This window comes from Eulemur rufifrons, chromosome 20, assembly GCF_041146395.1.
Source record: "Eulemur rufifrons isolate Redbay chromosome 20, OSU_ERuf_1, whole genome shotgun sequence".
Lineage (NCBI taxonomy): Eukaryota > Metazoa > Chordata > Mammalia > Primates > Lemuridae > Eulemur > Eulemur rufifrons.
In genome coordinates this window covers 9,920,423-9,947,200 of record NC_091002.1, presented here as the reverse complement: position 1 = coordinate 9,947,200, position 26,778 = coordinate 9,920,423, and the positions used below count along the sequence as shown (strand labels likewise).

The 26,778-nt window shown below is 38.1% G+C and overlaps 1 protein-coding gene and 1 non-coding gene across 4 annotated transcripts in view; one reads left to right on the top strand and one right to left on the bottom strand.

The window, feature by feature from the left end:
- DZANK1 (double zinc ribbon and ankyrin repeat domains 1) overlaps positions 1 to 26,778 on the top strand; it is a 78,103-nt gene that overhangs the window by 33,871 nt on the left and 17,454 nt on the right. For all 3 annotated transcript variants that reach the window (XM_069495658.1, XM_069495660.1, XM_069495661.1), the window contains 4 exons: positions 2,339 to 2,431; positions 12,040 to 12,162; positions 13,631 to 13,795; positions 15,122 to 15,329. In XM_069495658.1, coding sequence (XP_069351759.1) covers positions 2,339 to 2,431; positions 12,040 to 12,162; positions 13,631 to 13,795; positions 15,122 to 15,329 — 589 coding nt within the window. The remainder of the gene's footprint in view (positions 1 to 2,338; positions 2,432 to 12,039; positions 12,163 to 13,630; positions 13,796 to 15,121; positions 15,330 to 26,778) is intronic.
- LOC138401327 (U4atac minor spliceosomal RNA) lies at positions 19,025 to 19,152 on the bottom strand. Its single transcript, XR_011236485.1, has one exon. It is a non-coding gene; the product is annotated as a U4atac minor spliceosomal RNA (small nuclear RNA).

Here is a 26,778-nt window from a genome sequence, read left to right as displayed (position 1 = left end):
GGGCACAGTTACCTCCTGTGAGACCCAGAATCTCACACAGGGATTTGGGGCCACGGCCAATGTGACAAATCCACATCAAGTAGAACTTCAGTATCTCACACAATCGATTTTGAGATAAACTTTGCAGTGATGTACTAATTGGTTTCTAACATTCTTCCTCATTTATTTTGCTAATTAAAGCTTATCATTTGGGAGTTTGAATGTTGTTCTTCCAACTACTTTATGAGGGAAACTTTTATCTCAGTGACTAAGTTGGGTCTATTAAATTACTTAGAACTATTCAAGTAGATAATATGTTGCAAATGCTGTGGATGAGGTGGCAAATGAGGGTACTGACCTTTTTTTAAAGTCGTAGTCATAGGTGTTTAGCATCCTTGTTAATGCCATCTGATGGTGGCCATAATCTCAAATCATCCCTACAAACATCTGTGAATTTATGAATGTAGTGGGTTGTGATACAAAATGATTACTGACTGGGGGTTGTGGTCACTGCTCTAGAATGAAGTGAGCTAAGGCTTGGTGTCAAAAGCTTCCACAAAAACCATAGAAAAATGTGTTGACCAAGAAAACTATGTTTGGTGGACCTGGTGCAGTAAGGTAGACCACCACAGATTCTTAGTAGTATCTCAGAAGAGGGAAAAAGGACGTTACTGCTGGAATCGGATGATTTTTTTTTTTAAAGAGTTTTTTGCAAGATTGAACCCTAATGTAAACTATAGACTGTGGGTTATAGCAGTATGACAGAGTAAGTTCATAGATTGTAACAAATGCACTAATCTGGTGTGGGATGTCGGGTGGGGGGACAGGATATATGGGAACCTTCTGTAATTTCCACTCAATTGTGCTGTGAACCTAAAACTGGTCTAACAATATAAAGTTTATTAACTAAAATTTAAAAATAATAAAGAGGGTTTTGCAAGGCATGGCTGGGATTGGCAAAGTTTGGATTGGGCAGAGTTACGACATACAGTTTTAGTTTGTGAGCCCCGCAAGGTGAGGGTCTTGAAGGAAGCTGTTGAACTTTATAAGTAAACAATTTTAGTTGGGTTCTAGTGTTCTCTTCTTAGAGGAAATATTTCCTGCACCATACTATGAGATTATTTTTGTTTGATCTCAGTATTTTTTAATACAAGGTTAAGAAATTTGTCTCACTTCTCAATGGGTTTTACCAGAACTTTTCTGAGGTAATATCTTCAGGAAGGTTGCAGCCCTAAATTTCACAGAAAAATGCTGGCAATTTGCAGATTATGCTATGGCAACTTTAAGTAACTGAAGAGTGTTGGCCCCAGGGAGTACCAGGAACCACTGAGAGCAAGACTGTGTTTCTCTGCTACTTTGAATAGCAGTCAGTCCACCTCTGCCCTTTACAGTTGTCTAGATTGGCCACTGTGGTTTCGTGAGTTGGCTCAGGTTCCTATGAAGACTTGGGAGTCTTATACTAACAATGGAGTTAACCAGACTTTGAAAGATTGGGATTTCATAAAGCTGCCTAGTGGTATTGGAAATAAAACTCCAGAAGTTAGGCTTTCTTTTACTTTATCATCCTCTTTACCAGTAGCAGTTTCAGAACATACTATGTTACTTTCAGGACACCTAGAAACCACAGGCTGGGAATAGAAACGAACCCTGAGCATCAGTGATTATTGGCAATTGGAAAAGATAGTATCCTGAGAATACAGAATGGTCCAGTGACTAAACAGATGTTAGCAAGCCTCTGCTAGCTGAATTCTAGTTAGACTATTTTAACGATTTCTTATTTTTTTTTTTTCTCTGTGTTGCAACTTAACCCCAGAGTCCCAACTCAGAAAGTTGCACTTACCATTCCCTTTCTAAGGCAGCCTTTCCCCTCCTTCCATTTCTAAGTGAGAAACTATAGAGCAAACCTAAATTCATATTTAACAAAAAACCCTATGGGGTAACTCCCCAACCCCGGAACCAGATTACTTATAAACACAGATGATCTTTTGCTGGTCTTTCTGTTTACTGTTTAAGCCACGAAATGGAGAGCCTATTATTGACTATCCCATTTTCCACATGGGAAACAAACAAACAAAAATCTTACACGTAATCAGTGTAAATTTTTCAATTTGCTTTCCCAAGACCAAATGAATACTCTTTTCAGTGTGTTTGTTTGTTTGGTGTTTTGTTTCTTTTAAAACTCCATTAATTTGTCTGACACTATTTATGTTGTAGTAATTCCTAAACCAATCCAATATTCAAGGCCTGGGTATTATAATGGGGTCTGTAGCTGGCTGATTGATGGAAAATACTGCTTGATGATTTGTTTGCACAGTTGTTTGTTCAGAGGAACATGTGTTTCTTATTCTCTGTTGTCAAGGAGAAGATAATCTGCAGGGTTTGTGGCACGTTTAATCTTGCTCAGATGAGATACTGTGTTAACTGTGAAGAGACTCTGCCTTCACCACATGAGGTAAGTTGACTGCATATGACAATCCTATGTTTAGTGGCTGCTAAATGTTCAGTGTTAATGAAGAGTAGAGAAATATAATCTACAGTGGGAGGAGAGAGACCAAGAAAAGCTTCTCATGGTAAACTGAAAGCATCATATCCGTATGTGGAGAGGACTTTGTATATTTATCATTACAAAATTATTTTCAAAGTCTTAACTTCAGAAGGATTCAAATAAAATGAAAATTTCGTGCAGTTTTGTTTAATGACTTTGCATGGGAGGCTGGCAGTAGCCTGTGGGAAAGTGAACCCATTCACATTTCATTTACAGGCAGATATGTCTTTGTTGACTATATATGCATCTGCTTTTTGAAATTTAAAACATTGTAGCTACCCATTTCTTAGGTTTCCTGTCAGCCTATTTTGAGTGTTGTAATGAAGAAATAGGAGTATATGCAATTTAAATACAGTGAATGGGTTCTGTTCAAATAACCTATTTTATGTTTATAAAATATTTCTGAAGAAAAAAAATTTTTTTTTTTTTTTTTTTTTTGTTTGTTTGTTTGAGACCGTCTCACTCTGTTGCCCGGGCTAGAGTGCTGTGGCGTCAGCCTAGCTCATAGCAACCTCAGACTCCTGGGCTCAAGCAATCCTACTGCCTCAGCCTCCCAAGTAGCTGGGACTACAGGCATGTGCCACCAGGCCCGGCTAATTTTTTCTATATATTTTTAGTTGTCCAGCTAATTTCTTTCTTTTTCTTTCGTTTTTTTGTGTTTTTTTTTTTTTTAAGTAGAGACAGGGTCTCGCTCTTGCTCAGGCTGGTCTCGAACTCCTGACCTTGAGCGATCCTCCTTCCTCGGCCTCCCAGAGTGTTAGGATTACAGGCGTGAGCCACCGCACCCGGCCTATTTTTTATTTTATTTTATTTATTTTTTTGGAGACAGGATCTCACTCTTTCGCCCTGGCTAAAGTGCAGTGGTGTCATCATAGTTCACTGCAACCTCAAACTCCTGGGCTTAAGCAAGCTGCCTGCCTCAGCCTTCTAAGTAGCTGAGACTACAGGCATGCATCAACATGCCTGGCTAATTTTTCTATTTTATGTAGAGATGTGGTCTCGTTCTTGCTCAGGCTGATCTTGAACTCCTGGCCTCAAGTGGTCCTCCCTCCTTGGCCTCCCAGAGTGTTAGGATTATAGGTGTGAGCCACCGCACTGGGCCTTGAAATTTAAAGTTACTTCCAGGTGACTTGCCCTGGCCTAACAGTACTGAGAAGGTGGCATTTACTGCCAACTTAGAAGAAAAAAACTTGGTTCTTTTGGGCTATGACATATGTATTTTTTGACTTTTTGTGGGGTTTGTTGCATCTTAGAGAGATTGGTCAGAAAACTGGACAATGTGGTGATTAGTGTGGTCAACATGGTTAATATCAAATGGGAGTGTATTAGTTTCCTATGGCTGCCAAAATAGAGCACCACAAACTGTGTGCCTAAAAACAACAGAAATTTATGGTTGTACAGTTCTGGAGCCGGAAGTCTAAAATCAAGCTGTTGACAGAGCCATGCTCCCTTTGAAGGTGCCAGGAAATGAACTGTTCTATGCCTCTACGTTAGTTCTGGTAGCCTCCAGCTTCCCTTGGCTTCTAGATACATCACTCCAGTCTCTGCCTTTGCTGTCACATGATTGTTCTCTGTGTGTCTCTGTGTGTGTGTGTCTGCCTCTGTGTCCGGATTTCCCTTTCTTAAAAAGATACCAGTCACACAGGATTAGGGCCCACCCTAATGACCACATTGTAACTTGATTACCTCTTTAAAACCCTTTCCCCAAATAAGATGACTTTTGAGATACTGGGGGTTAGGACTTCAACATATCTTTTTCTGGGGAGATACAATTAAAAGATATCTTTGCTGACTCGGGAAAGGGGGGGTGGGGAAAAAAATATGAAACTATTGTTTTTAAAAAAAAAAAAAAATAACAAATTCAGTCACTTCTATACAAATCATTTCCTCTTATCTGTTTTATGTTATTAAATTATGTCAATAAATGATGAAGTGTTTGCATTCCCATAAAAAAAAAAAAAAGATATCTTAAGGATGTGTTTAATCTCTGACTATCTAAGAGTAGTTGATTTGAAGGAACTCTTTTTATTCCCAAATTTATTAAAATATATTTTATATGGAATAAAATTCACTTATTTTAATTGTACAGTTTGATGAATCTTGGTAATTATGTAGTCATTTTATCTACCACCACAATGACGATAATATACCCTTTTACTCTAAAAAGTTTTCTCAATCTTCTTTGTAGATGAGCCCCTCCCCTGTATCACTAGACCCAGAAAATACTGATCTTTTTTGACACTGTGATTTTGCCTTTTATAGATGTAGTTTTTTTGTGTTTTATTTCCTTCACTTAGCAGAATGTTTTTGAGGTTCATTCATGTTATTGCATTTATTAATATTGTTTTTCATTTGGATTATTGAGTAGTATTCCTCAGTATGGATATTCTACTATTGATTGATTCATTCATGGGTACTTGTTCTGTTTCCATTTTCAGAATATTATGAATAATCCTGCATTCACATACAAGTCTGTGTGGACGTAATTTGTATTTCTTTGGGGTAAATACCTAGGAATAGGGTTGCTAGGTCTTACATAATTTCATGTTTAATTTTATGAGATACTCCTGTACTATTCTCTAAGATGGCTATACCATTTTGCATTCCTACCAGCAATATATGAAGGTCTCAGTTTCTCTACATGGTCCTCAGATACTGGGTATTATTCAGTGATTTAATCATGATGTTCCCTTTTTACCATTTTAATGTCTATAGGATCTGTAGTGATATCATCCCCTCTTTCATGCCTGATATTTGTATATGTGTGTTTTCTCTCTATTTCTTTCTCATTTTCTTGCTCTCTGTCTAGTTAGAAACTTGTAAGTTTTGTTGGTCTTTTCAAAGAACCAGCTTCTGGGTCATTGATTTTTCTCAATTTTTTGTATCCTATTTTTTGATTTTGCTGTTTATTATTTCCTTCTCTTTGCTTTGGGTTTAATTTGATCTTTTTCTAATTTCTTAAGGTGAGAACTCAGATCTTTGATTTCCAATTTTTCCTTTTTTTGTAACACAAACTATAAATTTCTCTAAGAACTTCTTTAGCAGCATCTCACAATTTTAATATATATTATATTTTCATTATAATTCAGTTTAAAACATTACTCATTTCTCTATGACTTCTCCTTTGGCCTATGATTTATTTATAAATTGGTTGTTTAATTCCCAAATATATGAGCTTTTCCTAGTAATTTACTGTTACTGATTTAAAATTTAATTCTATTATGGTCAGAGAGCATACTGTGTCTGATTTCAGTTATTTTAAATTAATGCGATTTATTTTATGGCCCAGCATATGGTTTAACTTGGAAAATATACCACGTACAAACATGATGAAAGAAATTGAAGAAGACACAAATACAAGCATATATTACTTAGTAATAGGGATACATTCTGAGAAATACATTGCTAGGCAATTTCATTGTCATACGATCATCACAGAGTATGTAGTACTTTCATAAACCTACGTGGTATATATAGCCTACTACATACCTAGGCTATATGTTGTAGCCTGTTCCTAGGCTACGAACCTGTACGGAATTTGGGATTTACTGTACTGAATACTGTAAGCAATTGTAATATAAATCACAAGGTGACATGAATTTTTCACCTCCATTATAATCTTGTAGGACCACTGTCGTATAGGTGGTCCATCATTGACCAAAACATCATTATGTTGTGTATGAATGTAAATGGAAAGATATCCCATCCCATGTTTCTGGACTGGAAGAATTAATATTGTAAAAATGTTCATGCTGACCAAAGGTATCTACAGATTCAGCGAAATCCCTATCAAAATTTCTGACAATTTTTACAGAAATAGAAAAAAAAAAAAATCCTAAAAGTTGTATGGAAGCACAAAAGACCCCAAATAGCCAAAGCAATTTTGAGTGAAAAAAGAACAAAGCCAGAGGCATCATACTACTGATCTATTTATAAAATTATACAGGTTAAGCCTCCCTTATCTGAAATGCTTGAGGCCAGAAGTGTTTCAGATTTTTCTTTTTTGGATTTTGGAATATTTACACATACATAATGAGATAGATATCTTGGGGGTGGGACCCAAATCTAAACACAGAATTCATTTATGTTTCCTATACATCTTATGCACATAGTCTGAGGTAATTTTATACAGTATTTTAAATAATTTTGTGCATCAAACAAAGTCTTGACTACATTTTAATTGTGACCAGTCACTTCAGGTCGGGTTGGATTTTGGACTTTGTATTTTCTAATTAGGGCTGCTCAATCTGTAGTAATCAGAATAGCATTCCAGTGGCATAAAAACAGACACGTAGACCAATGGAGCAGAGTAGAGAGCCCAGAAATAAATCCACATATTTAATGTCAATTGATTTTCATGAAGGTGCCAAGAATATATAATGGAGAAAGGACAGTCTCTTCAATAAATGGTGCTGGATATCCACATGCAGAAGAATAAAATTAGAGCGTTACCTCACACTGTATACAGAAACCAACTCAAAATGAATTATAGACTTAAACATAAGACTTTAAACTGAAAAACTTTTAGAAGAAGACATAGAGGTAAAGCTCCATGACTTTGATCTGGGCAATGATTTTTTGGATATGATCCCAAAGACACTGACAACAAAACCAAAAATAGATATATGGGATTAACATCAAACTAAAAACTTCTACATAGCAAAGGAAGCAATGGAGAGGGTGAAGAGAGAACCTACAGAATGAGAAAATATTTGCAACCCATACGTCTGATAAGGGGTTAATATCCAAAACATACAGGGAACTCAAACAACTCAATAGTAAGAAAACAAATAACCTGATTTGAAAAAATGGAAAAAGGACCTCAATAGACATTTCTCAAAAGGAGACATACTGGTGGCTAACAGGTATATGAAAAAATGCTCAACATCACTAATTATCAGAGAAATGCAGTTAAAACCACAACTACATATCACCTCACACTATTAGAATGGCTATTATCAAAAAGACAAACGATAGCAAGTGTTGGTGAGGATATGGAGTAAAGGAAACCCTTGCACAGTGTTGGTGGAAATGTAAATCAGTATAGCCATTATGGAAAATAGTATGAAGGTTACTCAAAAAATTAAATATAGAGCTACCATATGATGATGCAGCAATCCCACTCCTGGGTACACATTCAAAGGAAATGAAGTTAGTATGTCAAAGAGATATCTGTATTCCCATGTTCATTGCAGCATTATTCACAATAGCTAAAATCTGGAAATAACCCGAGTGTCCATCATTTAATGAATGGATAAAGAAAATATGGTATGTATACATAATGGAATACTATTCAGCCTTTAAAAAGAAGGAAATCCTGTCATCTGCAACAGCATGGATGAACCTGGAGGACATCGTGTTAAGTGAAATAAGCCATGCATAGAAAAACAAATCTTGCATATTCTCACTTACACGTGGAGTGTAAAAACATTGAACTCATAGAAATCATGAGTAAAATGATGATTACCAGTGGCAGGGGGTTAGGGAGATTGGGGAAATGTTGGTCAAAAGACACAGTTTCAGTTGGGAGGAATAAATTCAAGAGCTATTAAACATCATGGTGACTATAGTTAATAACACTATATGCAATAACAACTATGTTTGAAAATTGGTAGGAGAATGCATTTTAAGTGTTCTCACCACAAAAATATGATAAGTATTTAAGGTAATGCATATGCTAAGTGGCTTGATGTGTCCATTTTACAATACATGTATCAAGGCATCTTACTGTGTACCATAAATATGTATTATTTTTACTTGTCAATTTAAAAAATTTTAAAAAATGCTTTTAGGGGAAACCCTCTAACTATGATTCTAGAATTATTTACTTCTACCTTTAATTTGTCAAGTGTTTTTTTTTTTTTTTTTTTTTTTTGAGACAGGGTCTCACTCTGTTGCCCAGGCTAGAGTGCAGTGGCGTCAGCCTAGCTCACAGCAACCTCATACTCCTCGGCTCAAGCAATTCTCCTGCCTCAGCCTCCCGAGTAGCTGGGACTACAGGCATGCACCACCATGCCCGGCTAATTTTTTCTATATATATTTTTAGCTGTCCATATAATTTCTTTCTATTTTTACTAGAGATGGGGTCTCACTCTTGCTCAGGCTGGTCTCGAACTCCTGAGCTCAAACAATCCGCCCGCCTCGGCCTCCCAGAGTGCTAGGATTACAGGCGTGAGCCACCGTGCCTGGCGAATTTTTGCATTATTTATTATGTTAGGTACAGAAACATTTTTGATTGTTATGTTTTACTCATGAATTTAACTTTTACTTTATAAGATGTCCCTCTACATCTCTGGTAATACATTTTATCCTGAAACCTGTTTTATCCTCTGTTGATATAACTGCTCCAGCCTTCTTATTTTTATTGTTTACATGGAATATTTATTTCTAAACATTTACCTCCAGGCTGGGCACGGTGGCTCACGCTTGTAATCCTAGCACTCTGGGAGGCTGAGGTGGGCAGATCGTTTGAGCTCAGGAGTTCTAGACCAGCCTGAGCAAGAGCGAGACCCTGTCTCTACTAAAAAGTAGAAAGAAATTAGCAGGATGACTAAAGATATATGGAAAAAATTAGCCGGACATGGTGGCGTGTGCCTGTAGTCCCAGCTATTTTCATTTGTTTCTCTTTTTAATGTTTCTATTTCTTTGCTAAGATTTCCTATCTTTTTATTCTTTGTGGACAAAATATATGCTTCAAAATTCTGGTTGGCTAGTTCCAGTATGTGATTCATCTTAGAGTTGAACTCAGTTGATTTTCTTTTCTTTTGAGAGGGACTGGTTCTGGTTCCTTCCAGGCAGTGCATTCCCCAAATCAGACATGTATATTATTACCTGCTAAAACAAGACAGACAAATAAACAACAACAAAAACCCCAGTTACTATTCATCAAAGAATAGTAGTAATCCCAAAGGATCATGGCCTAACATTCATAATGGTAGGATACAATCTAAAATCCCCCAACATACTGAAGCCCAAGAAAAAAGTTTTGGTCAGGGGAGCAGCAAGTGTGGTCTCCATTCAGGTATTTTTCTTTAGTTGATCTGCATTGAATCTATTATGTATATGTGTTGTTCAGGGATTAGTAAGAGATGTGAGTATACAGAATTTGAGAATTCCCTCTCTGTCTGTTTTCTTTCTGGGAGGTGCCTACCTATTTGTCAGCCAAATATTCCTCAGCTTCAGTTTTCTAGTTCTCCTGGCAAGAAATACTGCCTTTTGCCCACCCCTTCACATGCACTGTGTATAGTGTCCTTAATCCCCAGGCTAAAAGCCATGGAGATGGGAACTAACTCTGCGTAACTCCTCTCCTCCTGTGTATACTTGCTACAAGAATTTACCTGCTTCTGTTCATTCTCCACTGCCTTCATATATTAATGAGCAGATTTTTAGTTGTTTTCTGTGTGGGAGTCATTTGGTATGGTCTTAATCCAGCATTACCAGAAGGAAAAATCTGTGTAGTTTTTTTTTTTTTAATGGTTTCTGTTACATAATACCTATTTTTTTTCAGAACTGACACTAAAAATATAATAATGCAGTGGTGAATTTAATCAGAAAACACATATTCCAAAGTCAAACCTGATGTGATATTAGGGTAGTCTGTTATTGATAGTTATTTGTCTGTCTGTCTGGTGGTAATGCAGTTTTAGACTTTATATCACTCTCCCATCATGAAATGACATCTATAATTTTCCAAGGCACAAGAGAGAGAAATAGTGAGATTGGAAAAACATAAAAATAGAAAATAGTGAAACTTCTGGAATTCTTGGAATGATCTTGCTGATAGATTTAAGTAAATTGCCAAGCAAAAGATTTATTTTCTCAGACATCCTTTCCTCAGGCATTCCAAACTTCTTATATAAATAGTAAAATAATTTAAATTGACTTCATGAGTTGTCAGTGATGTTTCTAGGTCTCATTCCCAAAATTGAAATTGTTTCAATAATTGTGTTTCTATCTGAAAGGTATATCACAGTTTAGATGTCACAATGAGAATATTTATCACTGAAGTGGCATAGGAGTAGCAGTGCATGTTCTATCTGATAGCTTTATGTCTTTTTTTTTGTTTAGCAGCATTAATATGATGGGGTAAGATAATTTTTCTTTCTTTAAAGCAATGTTATCTTAAAAATCTGCTTGAACAGTAGATGCATTTCAGTGAAAGTTCTGAAGACATTATATTTAAAAACACAGGTTGGCAAGTTTTGTGTCAATATTCTGTTTTAAGAGTGGGATAATTGAAATGTAAGGTCTGAAGAAAAAGACTGCAAAGAATTTCTCCCTTGATTTACCCAAAGGAATATCCCCCTAATTGCACAGAAATGAGGGTAAGTGTACACAACAAGGGGTCTCCTTTCTCAGGGACTGTGTGGATGTCGGAGGCGTATGTGTCCTCTTTTGGAAAGGTTTCTGTTTTGGGATAACAGCGCAGGCCCTGAAGCAAAACATGATACAGCTGGGCAAATAAAGTTAACTAAACTGTCCATCTTTGAGGGAAAATTACCCTTAGCAAATATTTCCCCTAGTATTCACATCCTTAGTATTATACATGGAATATATTGAATTAGTTATTCATTGATTTTAGTAACTATTTTAATGACTCCCATGTGCCAAAGAACCAAGTATTGTCCTAGTGGGGAAAAAATGTGAAATTATAGTTCTTTCCCTCAAAGAAATCAGCATGTAGTGGAAAGCAAGATGGTAAGTGAAGGAAGCTGGCTGGTGCAGTGTGGCCCTGTGCAGAGCATTCCTATACACCGAGTTGCCGTTGATCATGTGAAACTTTCTACAGCCCCGTGAAGAAGGCATTGTATTGAAGGGGCTATGTGGAATCATGGAGAAGAGTCAGGCTTTAGAGTCAGTTGGCCTGGGTTCAAATCTTGGGTCTTACCCTGTCTATGCCCCACTTCCCCCATCTGTAAAATGGGGAAGACGATGGCACCCACCTCACAGGTGTGGGTCAGTGCTAGAATAGTACCTGTACACAGTAGGCAATCAGGTAGCAGTCACTGTGACTATCATCCCCATTTGGGAAATGAGAAAATCTCTTACTAGGATTTCCTAGTAAGAAGTACCTTACTAGGATTGCCTGTTTTAAGAGTATCCTACAGGAAATCCTGGTAAGAGATTTCCATATGGTAACCAGAACCCCAGAGTATAGAGAATAAACCTTGATCGTTATACCTTAGGTAGCTCAGCTCTCTTTCCTTCCTTTATTTGTTAATATTGTTCCATTAAATCAACAGTAGGCTTGCTACCTTTGATGTTAAAGATATTGCAGAATATCAAGAGGCATCTCTGAGGCATCAGTTTCGTTGACTTTCTGTGATCTGTCTAAAAGGAATGTATGTTCTTTGTATTAATTGGTGAAGCCTGTCATAGTTTTACTTCTTTTGGCAAAAAAAATACTGTGCTTCCAGGGCTTGCATTGTTGGTGAGCTTTTTGTCTTTTTTGGATTGGGAGGGAGATTGGCGAGTATAATATTAATCCTGCCTGTAAATGCCGTTTTGTTCACCAGTCAATGTGCAGTGGGGATATGGCCCCTTCTCCGTCCATTCATAAAGGAGAGGCCATTTCCTGCTCCAGCTGTGGTCACCGGAATCCCCGGGATGTGTGCTTCTGTGACTGGTGTGGAGCAATGGTGAGTATTTTAAAACTGAGCTGCTTCTTTTTTTTTTTTTTGAGACAGAGTCTCGCTTTGTTGCCCGGGCTAGAGTGAGAGTGAGTGCCGTAGCGTCAGCCTAGCTCACAGCAACCTCAAACTCCTGGGCTAAAGCGATCCTACTGCCTCAGCCTCCCGAGTAGCTGGGACTACAGGCATGTGCCACCATGCCCGGCTAATTTTTTTTTTCTATATATATTTTAGTTGGCCATATAATTTCTTTCTATTTTTAGTAGAGACGGGGTCTCACTCCTGCTCAGGCTGGTTTTGAACTCCTGACCTCGAGTGATCCACCCGCCTCGGCCTCCCAGAATGCTAGGATTACAGGCGTGAGCCACCGCGCCCGGCCTAAAACTGAGCTTCTTTGCACTGAGCATCTCATCACTAGCCTAGAGAGAGCCAGGCTCTTGCATGGCTTGCAGAAATCACTTATTGTGATTTTGGTATTGGCACCTATTTACTTAAGAATCTGGAGACAGAGATAATTAATCTTCTTACATTGAGAACCATCTCTCATTGCTGTTTTGATATGCATTTCTTTGAGGTCATACATTTTCATTCATTTATTGACTATTGGCATTTCTACCTTTTTAATGGGACACTAAAAGTTATTTATTTATCTGAGTATTACATGTAAATGATAAACAGTTTAGAGTGAAGGATTACTCTCCCTTCTCATCTCATTCCCACAGTTCCCTTTATCAGAAGCAATCACTGATATCCAGTTCCTGAAGTGTTCTTTCAGCTATTCAATGTATTGGTTGATTGATTGATTGATTAAGACAGGGTCTCACTTGGTTGCCCAGGCTAGGGTGCAGTGGCACCATTCACTACATCCTCAAACTCCTAGGCTCAAGGGATCCTTCTGCCTCAGCCTCCCAAGTAAGTGGGACTACAGGCGTGCGCCACCATGCCTGGCTAATTTTTTCTGTTTTTTATAGAGATGGGGATCTTGCTCTGTTGCCTAGGCTGGTCTCAAACTTCTGGCCTCAAGTGATCCTCCCACCTCAGCCTCCCATAGTGCTTGGATTACAGATGTGAGCCACCGCACCCAATCTTGATGCATTTATGCATTATCTGGTGCTTATTATGATCACTGATCCAATTCTTTTTGCCTAGCCATATATCTTGTTAGTAACCACCTCATTCTTTTCAGTGGCTTCATAATATTGCATTGTCTGTATGTACTATGATATACTTAGGCCATCCCCTATTGCTGGACACTTAGGTTGTTTCCAGTGATTTCTTGTAAAACCACAATTCTGCAGGGAATGGCCTGGAATATACTTTGTTTATGTGTCTATCTGTAAGATAAATTCTAGAAGGTAGAATCACTGGGTCAGAGGGTATGAGCATATGTTATTTTGATGGCTAGAGATTATATGGTATGAAAATATATGGGAAAATTGTAATTCTAATATTCATTAAAATGTTTTCTATCCTCTAGCTTGGCATTCCTGCTGACTACACTGTTTGCCCTACATGTGGGTCCATTAACCACCTGTCTGCCCGATTCTGTGGCACCTGTGGTACTTATGTGAAGTCTTTGACAAGACTTAGTGTGGACAGCGGCCTGGCTCTAGTTGCTGCAGAGCCTCGCCCTTTTCCTGAGGTAAGACCTCCACTATAGTGAGAACTGGTGCTTTGGGAGAAGGATTTAACTCTGAATTTGTGTTCTCTACCGTATGAATCAACCCAAGAGCGCCAAAGCAGTTAGACCTTTCACATGGACATTCAACTAGGTGTATAAATAAATTCAGTCAATTTAGGTGTGAAACACTTTAATGATTTCTTCAGAAATCAAAGATCTAGATATGTATTTGTCTGTAGATTGATTTCTAATTGCATTTTCAAGGCAATGGACATAATGTCACTAGGGAGAAGTAGATTTAAAATACATGGGATAGCATGTACTTCTCTTTAATTTCTTATGTAGCATTCCAAGAGCTATTCCCAGTGTTCTTTTATATTTTAGAAAACTTATGTCAGGTCTATAAGATTGCTTTTGCCATTTATAACACAGTTGTAAATCTTTATACAGTTATTTTATTATGTTATTTTCACACAGTTATTTTTCAGAAACACTTATGGTCTAACAGCTGGCTTTGTGTTAGATTTTTATGAATTTCTCTAAGCTGGGTAAAGACTTTCCAGGTTTTTTCTTATTTCTTCATTATAAAAATTTGAAGATTGATAATTATTAGATAAAATGCACATGCACTCAGCATTTTGCATACAATTTTACGGAGTTCATGGCCTTCTTAACCCAAATTGAAAGACATAGATCCCAGGACTGCCACTAGCCCATATAATACCTTTGTGCAAATGAAACAAAGGTGTTCTTTTCTCAAAATACTTGACTGCCATCTGTTGGAAATTGCTTGTAATACACTAAATTTTTTAGACATTTATTTTCCTCTACCAGAAAAATTATCCTAATACATATGCAAATATATGATGTCCACCATGTGAATGGTGCTACTTTAGATACAGTGATGTGCAGTGCACAACCCATACAACCTTATGTGGTAGTCCTCTCAGGTCCTCAGGTTCAGCTGCAGGAGAGAGTATTAAAGAAAATGTTGGTGCCTAGTAATTGAGTATGGATGAGTAGTGAAATCTGTGTGTTCCATTGGATTTGTAGAGCTGAAAGGATAGATGTCTTCTAGGCCTTAGGCAGATCAGGAAACACCCCTTGATTTACTGGATTTGAGACAACAAATGGCAAAGGGGATGGGGTTGGCTTCATGGATCAGTCTGGGAATTGCTGAGAAAGACAGCAGCAAGGATGGTAAGGCAAGGGCTGGAAAACTCCTTTTAGTTCAAAGTGGTGTTTTTTGGAGATATTTTTCATTCTGATTAGTATTGTTTTTTATGAGCAAAATGGAGGACTAGTTAAATTATAGTCTAATTTTTATGTTTTCTGGCTTGCTCATAGCCCCGATCTGCCTGGCAGTCCCTATATTTTCCTTTGCCCAAATCTTATTCTGGGAGTAAGAAGGACATAGGCACACAGACCATTGGCCTGTTCTACCCATCTGGCAAGGTACTGGTAAAGAAGGAACTGGAACTGGATTCTCAAAAGCAGAGGCAGGAGAAAATGAGTGACCACAGACCTTTCGTCACAGCTGTCAGCCCAGGAGGAGGTGAGGGGGACAATGGGATTTCTTGTGGTCGGTTTGGAACTCTTTCTTTGAAAACACATTTCTTTTTTATTTACTTTTAGATGTATTTTTATGTATAAGAAGTCAGTTCCTTTATTTTTCTTTTTTCAAGTAATTTTCTTTGTGTTAAAATAGCTCTTCCTTAAACTTTTAGTACTCCTGATATTTTTAGCTCATAGCCCTGTTGCCTGGTTCATCAGTCAAATGGCACACATGGAGTCCTTCTGTTAGTCTGCGACATTTCTGCCATCTGTGATTATCTTTTTTTTTTTTATTGTGGTAAAATTCACATAGCATAAAATTCACCATTTTGACTATTTTAAAGTGTACATTTTAGTAACAGTGCATTAACAATATTATACAACCATCAGCACTATTGATTTCAAGAACATTTTCATCATCCCAAAAGTAAACCCTGCACTCTTTAAGCAGTCGTCACTCCCCACATCCCTTCTCCCAAGTGCCTGGCAATCACCAACCTGCTGTCTGTATTTATGGATTTGCCTACTTTGGATGTTGCAGATAAATGAAGCCTGAGACATATGGTCTTCTGTGACTGGCTTCTTTCACTTAGTATAATGTTTTCAAGGTTCATCTATGTTGTAGCATGTTTTAGTACTTCATTCTGTTTTATGAATGAATAATATTTTACTATACAGATACATGACATCTTGTTTATCCATTCATCAGTTGATGGACATTTGAGTTGTGTACATCCTTTGACTGTTGTGAGTAATGTTGCTGTGAGCATTTGTTTTTCTGTGAACATATCACTTGGGTTTATATGTAGAAGTATAACTTCTGGGTCACATGGTAACACGTTTAACTTTCTGAGGAACAGCCAGGCTAGTTTTCAATGTCGTTGTGCTATTTTACTTTCTGACCAATAGTATATGAGTATTATGATTTTTTCTACATCTTTGCTAACACTTGTTACCTTATGACTTTTTCATTATAGCCATACTAGTAGGTACAAAGTGGTATCTCGTTATAGTTTTGATTAACATTTCCCTGATGACTAATGATGTTGAGCATCTTTTGATGTACTTATTGGCCATTTGTATATTTTCTTTGGTGAAATGTCTATTCAGATGCTTTGTCCATTTTTCAGTTTGGTTAGTTGTCTTTTTGTTGAGATGTAACAGTGCTTTGTATGTTCTGAATGCTAGACTCTTATCAGATACATGATTTGCAAATACTTTCTACCATTCTATAGGTTGTCTTTTAACTTTTTGAATAGTATTCTATGAAGCATAAAAATTTTAAATTTTAGACAGCTCAGAACTCTACAAGTGAGAAGTAAAGTAAGCAAATGAACAAAGACTTCTAAGCTTTCACTCTTCCCTGCAGTGATTCTGATTGCTGAAACATTGGAATGTTCCAGCAAAGGTATAGAGATCTGGATTAGATGACCTGGGTGTAGAGTCTGCTTTAGGAAGTGCTGCTGAGGCTCCTGAGTCATGCATTTATGAGGCAGCCTGAGTAGTCTAGAATCTTCTCTTTGGGGGCCTTCTTGGCCCCAGGCTGGACCAGAAGGCAGAGAGCCAGTGTTCCCAGTCAGAGTGGGCCTGTTAGATAAGTTCAAGAGGGTGTTCCTACATCTTCCTGACCAATGGCCTCTGTGCCATGCTGTTTAAATTATGTGGACAACGAAGACATCCTCCTGTCCTCACAGAACTTGCAACGACTCTGGCGACTCCTGTCCACACTCCCACAGACATAAGGCCTCCTCAGAAGGCTCTGGAGAAACGAGGCAGGTTGGGCTGGTGGATGGCCCAGGCTGTATGTAGTCTGGAGGTGATGGCCAAAGAGGTGGAACCATAAGTCCAGGGTTGCTGTGGGAGACCACACCTCGACTCTGGAATAGTTGGAATGGGACCTAGGGATCCTCTGAGGATTTGGGCTTCTGCTCTCGAGGAGACAGGTAACAGCTAGACAGGATATCGGGGCCCCATCCCCGTGGCCTATAGGTAGGATAAGACTTCATTTTCAGTGAGGGCAACAGGGAGCCTCAGGAAATGGGGACAGTGTGGCAGGGGCCAGGGAAAGGCTGCAGGGCTGTATGTCCTCCCTGGCACGCTGTAGCTGGGCCTCAGCATCTCAATGGGCACCGACTGGGCCCAGCCCAGACCTGCCTCTCCCCCCCCCTCCCCCCCGCCACCACCCAAGACCTGGCACTGTGGGCATTGCACATTGCGTTCAGGCTTCCACTCTATCTCAAAGTCTGTGGAGCTTAAAACAAAGCAAGAAACTTCTGGGTGCTGCCATTCCGTGGAGCCATCTTTCTGTTCCTTCTTGCCATTATTAAAAGGCTAATCCTAAATCTTCTGCTTCTACCAGAATTATGGCGCCTCTTTTCCTGAACCAAGAGGTGAAACCATCAGCATCCTCAGAAGGGAAAATCTTATTCTGGCCATATAAGCAAATAAGTCTGATAATTGAGAGTTTGCACCAGATAATTGAGAGTTTGCACATATGGGATAAAATCCCATATGCATGGGCCTTTGTGTATACTAACTCACTAAGTCTCACGGCAATACTATGAGGCAGATGCTATTATTCTTTCTTATAGAGGAGAAAAATGAGGAGTCGTAGTTCTCAGTTAAAACAAAACCTATAAAATTCACCTTCATAATATTGTTTTGAAAATTGAATGAGTAGGGGATAGGGATAGGTGGAGCACACCTATGGATTTTTAGGCCAGTGAAATTACTCTGTATGATACTGTATTACACATTTGTCAAAACCCATAGAACTGCGTAACATGAAGAGTGAACTGTAGTGTAAACCTTGGACTTTAGTTAATAATTTATCAATATTTGCTCATCAAAGCTGTAACAAATGTAGTGCACTAAAGCAAGATAGTAATCATAGGGAAAAGGGTAGGAGTTTGGTATATGGGAACTCTGCTTTCTGCTCAATTTTTCTGTGAACCTAAAACTGCTCTTAAAAAGATAGTCTATTTTAAAAGTTTTTTTTAATTTAAATTTTGATTAAGTTCACTTCATCTGTTTCTTCTTTTATTACTTATGTTTTTGGTGTCTTATCTAAGAAATCCAGGTCACCAATATTTACCTGTATATTTTCTTCTAAGAGTTTTATAGTTTTAGCTCTCACATTTAGGTCTTTGATCCATTTTGAGTTAGTTTTTGCATGTAGTGTGAAGTAAGGGCCCAACTTCATACTTTGGCATGTGGCTCTCCAGTTGTCCCAACACTATTTGTCTAAGAGACGATTCTTTCTCCATTGATGGTCTTGGCACCCTTGTCAAAAATCGGTTGACCATAGATACATGGGTTTATTTCTGGACTTGGTTCTATTGCATTGATCTATAATGTCTGTATTTATGGTAGAACCACACTGTTGATTACTGTTGCTCTGTAATAAGTTTTGAAATTGAGAAGTGTGAGTCCCCAAATTTGTTCTTCTTTTTCATGATTGTTTTAGCTATACTGGGTCCTTGAGTTTCTATATGAATTTTGGGGTCACCTTGCTAGTTATTACAAAGAAGCTAACTGGGATTCTGATTGGGATTGTGTTGAATCTATAGATCATTTTGGGGAGTATTGCCATCTTAACAATATTGAGTCTTTCGATTCATGAACATGAGATGCCTCTTCATTCATTTAGATCTTTTTTTAATTTTTATTTCTTTTTGTGGAAAAGAAGTTTTTCTTTTTTCCAAAAATTGCACCAAAGTAAAGCAAAGCTCTAGCTGATGTGGACATGTTGGATAGGCATTAGCAGTACTGCCCTCACTACTCATTCGTTGGACAGTAGTGTACTACCTCCCAAAAAGGATGGTTCATTTAGATCTTCTTTAACTTCAGTTATGTTTTGTATATTTCAGAGTATACATTTTGTACCTCTTTTAAAAATGTATACCTAAGTATTTTATTGTTTTTGATGTTATTGAAACGGAATTTTTTTTACACACAGTTTTGGATTGTTCATTGCAAGTGTATAGAAATACAATAGATTTTTGTATATTGATCTTGTTTGCATCCTACAAAGTTCCTGAACCTTTTTTATTATCTCTAATAAAATTAATTCCCTAAGGTTTTCTACATAAAACATCATGTCATCTGCAGGTAGGTACAGTTTTAGGCTTACTTTACAATCTGAATGCTTCTTATTTCATTGTCTTACCTACTTGCCCTGGTTAGAAGCTCTAGTACAGTGTTGAATAGAAATGGTCAGATCAGAAATCCTTGTCATGCTGTTGATTTTAGGGCAAGGCATCCACTTTTTAGCTATTAAGTATGATGTTAGATGCCCTTTATCAGATCGAGGATTTCTCCTCCTATTCCTAATTTGTAGTGTGGTTTTTTTTTTTAATCATGAAAGGTGTTAGATTTTGACAAATGCTTCTGCTGCATCTATTTATATCATCATGTGGTTACTGTTTTTATTCAGTTGATATGGTGTTTTATATTAATTGATTTTCAGATGTTAAACCTATGTTTCATTCCTAGAATAAATCCTACTTGTTTGGGGTGTGTAATTATTTTTTATAGGCTTTTATATTCAGTTTGTGCTGTGGTTTGGTTCTCAGGTAGGTCTTTATTACTGTATAGAAATGTTACTGATTTTGGTATATTGATTTTGTATCCTGAAACTTTACTGAATTCATTTATTAAATCTAAGTGTTTTTTGGTGGAATCTTTAGAGGTTTTTTAGATATAAGATTACATCAGCAGCAAACATAAATTGATTTCTTTTTTTCCAATTTGCATGCCTTTTTTTTTTTCCCTCTTGCCTGATTGCTCTGGCACGGACTTCCAGTACTATGTTGAATAAGAATGGTGAAAGTGAGCATTCTTGTCTTATTCCAGTTCTTAGGGGGAATGCTTTCAACTTTTACCCATTAAATATGATGTTGGCTTGAGTCTATATGGCCTTTATTATTTTGAGTTGTTCCTTCTATGCCTAGTTTGTTGGGGATTTTTATCATGCAGGGATGCTGAATTTTATCTAATGCTTTTTCTGCGTCTACTGAGATAATCATATGGTTTTTGTCCTTAATTCTGCTTATGTGATGTGCCACATTTATTGATTTGTGTATGTGGAACCATCCTTGCATCCTTGGTATAAAACCTCCTTGATCATGGTGTGTTATCTTTTTGATGTCCTGTTGGATTTGATTTGCTAGTATTTTGTTGAGGATTTTTCCATCTATGTTCATTAGGGATATTGGGCTCTAGCTTTCTTTTTTTGTTGTGTTTTTGTCAGGTTTTGATATCAGAGTGATACTGGCCTCATAGAATGAGTTAGGGAGAATTCCCTCTCCTTGATTTTTTTAGAACAGTTCCAGGAGGATTGGTATTAGTTCTTTGTACATTTGGTAGTAATCTGCTGTGAATCCATCTAGTCCTGGGTTTTTTGTTGTTTTGGGGAGATTTTTTATTATTAATTCAATATCATTGTTTGTTATTGATGTGTTTAGGCATTCTATTTCTTCCTGGTTAAATCTTGGGGTGTTGTATGATTCCAGGAATTTATCCATTTCCGCTAGGTTTTCTAGTTTGTAAATATATAGTTATTCATAGTAGTCTCTGATTATCTTTTGTATTTCTGTGGTGTCAGTTGTATTGTCTCCTTTTCATTTCTGATTTTGTGTATTTGGATCTTCTCTCTTCATGGTTAGTCTGACTAGTCATTTATCAATTTTGTTTATGTTTTTGAAGAACATAAACATAATTTTTCATTTTATTGATGCTTTGTAATTTTTTTTGTTGTTGTTGCTCTCTGTTTCATGTAGTTATGCCCTGATTTTTGTTATTTCTTTTCTTCTGCTAACTTTTGGGTTGGTTTGTTCTTGTTTTTCTAGTTCCTTGAGGTATGATGCTGGGTTGTTAATTTGTGATCTTTCTACTTTTTGGATGTGGGCATTTACTGCTGTAAAGTTCCATTTTAGCATTGCTTTTGCTGTATCACACAGGTTTTGGTATGTTGTGTTTTCATTTTCATTCATTTCAAAAAAGTTAATTTCTGCCTTAATTTCCTCATTTACCCGGTGATCATTCAGGAGCATGGTGTTTGATTTCCATATATTTGTATAGTTTCTGACGTTCCTCTTCATATTGATTTCTAGCACTATTCCACTGTGGTCTGAGAAGATACTTGATAATATTTACATTTTAAAAAATTTGTTAAGACTTGTTTTATGGCCTAATATGTTGTCTGTTTTGGAGAATGTCCCATCCACTAGTGAAAAGAATGTACATTCTTTAGTTGTTTGGTAGAATTTTCTGTAAATGTCTGTTAAGTCCATTTGGTCCAGTCTAATTTAAGTCTAATATTTCTTTATTGATTTTCTGTCTTGATGGTCTGTCCAGTGCTGTTAGTGGCGTGTTGAAGTCTCCCACTATTGTGCTACTTTCTATCTCTTTCTTTAGGTCTAGTAGTAGTTGTTTTGTGAATCATGTAGCTCCAATATTGGGTGCATATACTTTTAGAGCACAAATGCTGAAGGATTATTATGTCCTCTTGCTGAATTGAACTCTTTATCATTATATAATGACCTTCTTTGTCTCTCTCTCTTTTTTTTTTTTTTTTTTACTGTTTTTAATTTAAAGTCTGTTTTATCTATTACAAGTATAGCTACTCCTGCCTGCTTTTGGCTTTCATTTGTGTGGAATATCTTTTCCACCCCTTTGGTATCAGTCTATGTGTCTTTCTAGGTAAGGTGAGTTTCTTATAAGCAGCATGTAGTTGGATCATGTTCCATTATTCATTCTGCCAATCTGTTATCTTTTATGTGGAGCATTCAGCCCGTTTACATTCAGTGTTAATATTGATATATGAGGCTTTATTCCTATAGTATTGTTAATTGTTTTCTATTTGTTTTATAAATTCTTTTTTCTTTCTTTTCTTTTCTTTCTTTTTTTTTTTTGAGATAGGGTCTTGTTCTGTTGCCTGGGCAGTGGTGTATCATCATAGTTCATTGCAACCTCACATTCCTAGGCTCAAATGATCCTTCTGGCTCAGCCTCCCAAGTAGCTGTGACTACAGCACATGCTATCATGTCCAGCTAATTTTTAAATTTTTCTGTAGAGATGGGGTCTCTCTGTGTTGCCCAAGCTAGTGTCAAACTCCTGGTCTCTTGTGATCTTCCTGCCTTGGCCTCTCAGAGTGCTCGGATTGTAAGCATGAGCCACCATGCCCAACCTTATAAATTCTTTATTTTTTTCTTTTTGCCTTTGTGATTTCACAAAATTCTGTTATGTGCCATTTGATTCCTTTCTTTTCCTCCTTTGTCTGATTCTTTTATAAAACTTATGAGTTTTATATTTTCATGTGTTTTTGTGATGGTGAATATTGACTTTTCCTTTCCATATTTAAGACTCCTTGGAGCATTTCCCGTGGGCCTGTTCTAGTGATGATGAATTCCCTCAGCATTTGCTTATCTGTTGTCTGGGAAAGACTATTTCTCCTTTACTCATGAAGCTTATTTTGGCAGGATATAAAATTCTTGGCTGACGGGTCTCTCCCGCCCCCCCTCAGCACTTTGATAATGCTGTCCCATTCTTTTCTTGCCTATAAGGTTTCTGCTGAGAAGTCTATTAGTTATATGGGGTTTCCATTATAGGTGACTACATGCTTTTCTCCTGCTAATTTTATAATTCTTTAATTCACTTTGACTTTAGACATTCTGAATATAATATGCCATGGTGAAGTCCTTTTTTGCAGTATATTTTCCTGGGGATCTCTGGGCCTCCTGTATCTGTATGTCTAACTCTCTTGGTAGACTTGGGAATTTTTCATCAATTATTTCCTTAAATAAGTTTTGTAGATTTTTTTTTTATATATATATATATATATATATATATATTCCTCTTCTCCCTTGGGAATACCGATAATTTGTAAGTTCAGTTGCTTTACGTAGTCCCAGATGTCCCAAAGTCTTTGTTCTTCCTTTTGCATTCTTTTTCCCTTATTTTTTTCTGACTGGATTATTTCAAAGGCCTGTCTTCAAGTTCTTCAGTTGTTTCTTTTGCTTGGTCTAGTCTATTATTGAAGCCTTCAAATGTATTTTGTATTTCTTTCAGTGAGTTTTTCGGTTCCAGAAATTTCTGTTTGTTTTCTTGTTTTTTTAAAGATATCTATCTCCTTGGTAAATTTTCATTCATATTCTGAATTGATTTTCTAATTTGTTTGTAGTGCTTTTCACATTTCTCTTGCATGTCAGTGAGCTTCTTTAAAATCAATATTTCGAATTATTTATTTGGTATTTTGAGTTCTTTTTGATTGAGATCCATTGCTGGACAATTTTGGTCCTTTGGTGGGGTCATGTTTCCTTGTGCTTTCATGTTTCCTACGTCCTTCAGTTGATATCTGCACATCTGATGTAGCAGTCACTTTTTCCAATTTTTTGAAATTGCTTTTGTATGGGATGCTTTTTTTCCTAAAGATGTATATGTGTTGGTTGTCGAGTAGGACACTTTGGCTTTGATTTTGGGTGCCTACAGTAGTGTAATCTTTGTATGATTTTTTGGCAGTACACAGGGTCAGTGGGATCCATGATTTCCCTGGTGTTTTAGGGTACAGTTATTAGTTGAGGCTGTGGTGGAGTTTTTCTGGGGACTTAGATGCCTGGTGAGCCAGTCTTCAGGCCCCAGTGGTGGCAGCAGTGGGCTGAGTGTACCTGTTTTTAGGCCCCAGCCTAGCTTATGCTGGCACTGGTGTTAGTAGGTCCTGGCAGGCCAATTCTTGGGCCCCCAGGTGGCTTGCTCAGAGTCAGTAGTGGGAGTGGTAGACCAGGTGTGATATGGATGATGGCAGTAGGAGTGGTGGAACAACTTACTAAGACCCAAGCAGTCCCTGTTGGTGTTGCTGGTAGCTGCAATAGGTTGGGCAGGCTAGTCCCCAGTCTCAAAGCTGCCACCCATAGCAGGGTGGGTTGGTATTGTCCTAAGTGTAGTTTGGAGAGCTTAGTCTTCCCTGTCTCTTCCCAGCTGGGTGGTAGCTATAGTTACATTGCCTCAAACTTGGCCTGAGGGCAGGGTGCAGCTCAGTGTTAAACTCTCAAAATGATCCCGGGGCCTGTGCCCAGAGGGTAGGGCCCTGTGCAGGCAAGCAGTATAGGCACAAAGCTATGGGGAGTTTGGTACACTCGAGTGTTGGCCCTACAGTAGCCCATTGTGGGGCAGTGAGTATTGTCCAAAGTATGTATTGGACAGCCTGATTTCCTTGTCCCTCTTTGGCCAGGTGGTGGCTATAGCCACATCAGCCCAAACTTGGCCCCAAGGTGGGGCGCACCCCAGCCTTAAACTCTCAAAATGGAACCTTGGGCCTGCATCCAGAAAGGGTGGGGCCCCTCCTAGGCAAGCTGTATGAGCATAAAGCTGTGGGGAGTGCTGTCCGCTCACATCTCAGTCTCAACTGCAGCCCTGTAGCAGGGTAGGGACCTTCTCAGGGTTTTATTGGAGCATTCACTCTCCTCCCTCAGAGTAGCACAGTGGTACCAGCTGTGTCTCTAGATTCCAGTGTCTAGGCCCTCAGAATGGCACTAGGCTTGAGGTGCTCTAGGCTTGCATGCCTGTCAGATTCTGTGTGGGTTCTCTTTCTGGAGAAACATCTCTGTGCAATCTCTAGACAGCCTTGTGTTAGGCCCGAGGGCCACGCGAGTCAAGGGGTTCTCCCATAGCTAAGATTGTAAAAGCCTGTTATGGAGTGTGAAGCCCTGGAGATTTCTCTGTTACTGTTTCCCTGCATCCTGGAGCTTCTTCCAGCTCTCAGCCAGTCCTCAGCTAGGCAAGCTGCCTTTAACGCTCTCCTTACTCATTTTTGGTGCTTCCTGTCATATTTCTCTGGTGAATCCTGGCATTTTGCCCTAGATAATTTGTTTGAAGTGTGAGCATCTACTTACTATTCTGGTTCTTAGTGGAAGAGGCACCTACTACCTGCTGACAGTTTTTTTCTTTGAGCACTTTGAGTGTTATCCCACTGTCTTCTGGCCTCCGTGGTTTCTAATGAGAGATCTGTTAATATTAATATATTGGGCATCCCTTGAACATGGTAAGTCACTTCTCTCTTGCTTCTTCCGAGATTCTCTTTTTGTCTTTGTCTTTCAACAATTTGATAATGTGTCTTGCTGTCAATCTCTTTGAGTTTATCCTAATTGGAATTTGTTGAGCTTCTTGGATGTGTGAATTCTTATCTTTTATCAAATTTGGGAAGTGTCTGGCCATTATCTCTTCAAGTATTTTTTCTACTCCATTGCTCTGTCTCCTCTCCTGAGAATATCACTATATATGTTAGTGTGCTTGATAGTTTCCCACAAATTTCTTGGGCTCTGTTCACTTTTTCTTCATTCTTTTTCAGTTTTTGTACTTGTCTGCTATATAATTTCTGTTTGGTTCTCTTTTTATATAATTTCTGTTTATTTATATTCTCTATTTCATGAAGCATTGTCACTATACCTTTTTTTTTACTTTAAGCATGGTTTCTTTTAGTTCCCTGAAGATACTTATAATGGTTACTTTGAAGTCTTAAATTTGCAACATCTGTTTGCTATCACAGATAGTTGCTGGTGCCTGCTTTTTCCCATGTGTTTTGGTCAGTTTCTTATTTCTTTGAATGTCTGAATTTTGTGTTGGAAACTGGACGTTTTGGATAATATATTTTATCAATTCTGGGTACTGACCTCCTCCACAGGCTTGTTATTGTTATTTGCTTGTCTGTTTGTTTAGTGGCTAATTGGATCATTTTAGTCAACTGTGTTCCACCCCCACAGTGTGAAGCCTCTGACGTTGCTCCTTAGAGAGTAGTATATCCTTGGCATGTACCCTGTCACCGTACGACGATGGTGGTTTGGGCAGGGCCCTCTTGGTTTCTTTTCCTGATCACACGCAGCCATTAAGCTCCTTTTATTGCCAGATGACTGCTCTATTGTAGTGGTCCCCAACCTTTTTGGTACCAGACACTGGTTTCATGGAAAACAATTTTTCCACAGACGGGGTGGGGAGCATGCCAGACGGAGGCAGAGCTCAGGTGGTGATGCGAGCCATGGGGTGCGGCTGTAAATACAGATGAAGCGTTGCTGGCCGCTGCTAACCTCCTGCTGTGCTAACAGGCCATGGACCAGTACTGGTCCTTGACCCAGGGGTTGGGGACCGCAGTTCTATTATTTTCGACCATGCCATGGGGCATAAATTGCTTCACAAACTGATCTAATTAAATTTGGGATCTTTTCCAGGGTTAGTGTTTTAGGTCAGTATTTGAATATTTTTCTGACCTCAGGGAGCTCTTCTTAGCTGTTTATTTTCCTGGTTCTCTGTGGTAAACTGGCCGGCCTAGGTAGCCGTAATGAATATGCCAGTCTTCTTTTAATTTCTTTTTATCACATTCTCCATTGTTTTGAGAACATCATCAGGCTTGAACTTTGGCACACTCTGTTGCAAATGAAGTCAGTTCTTTGGGGAAGGAT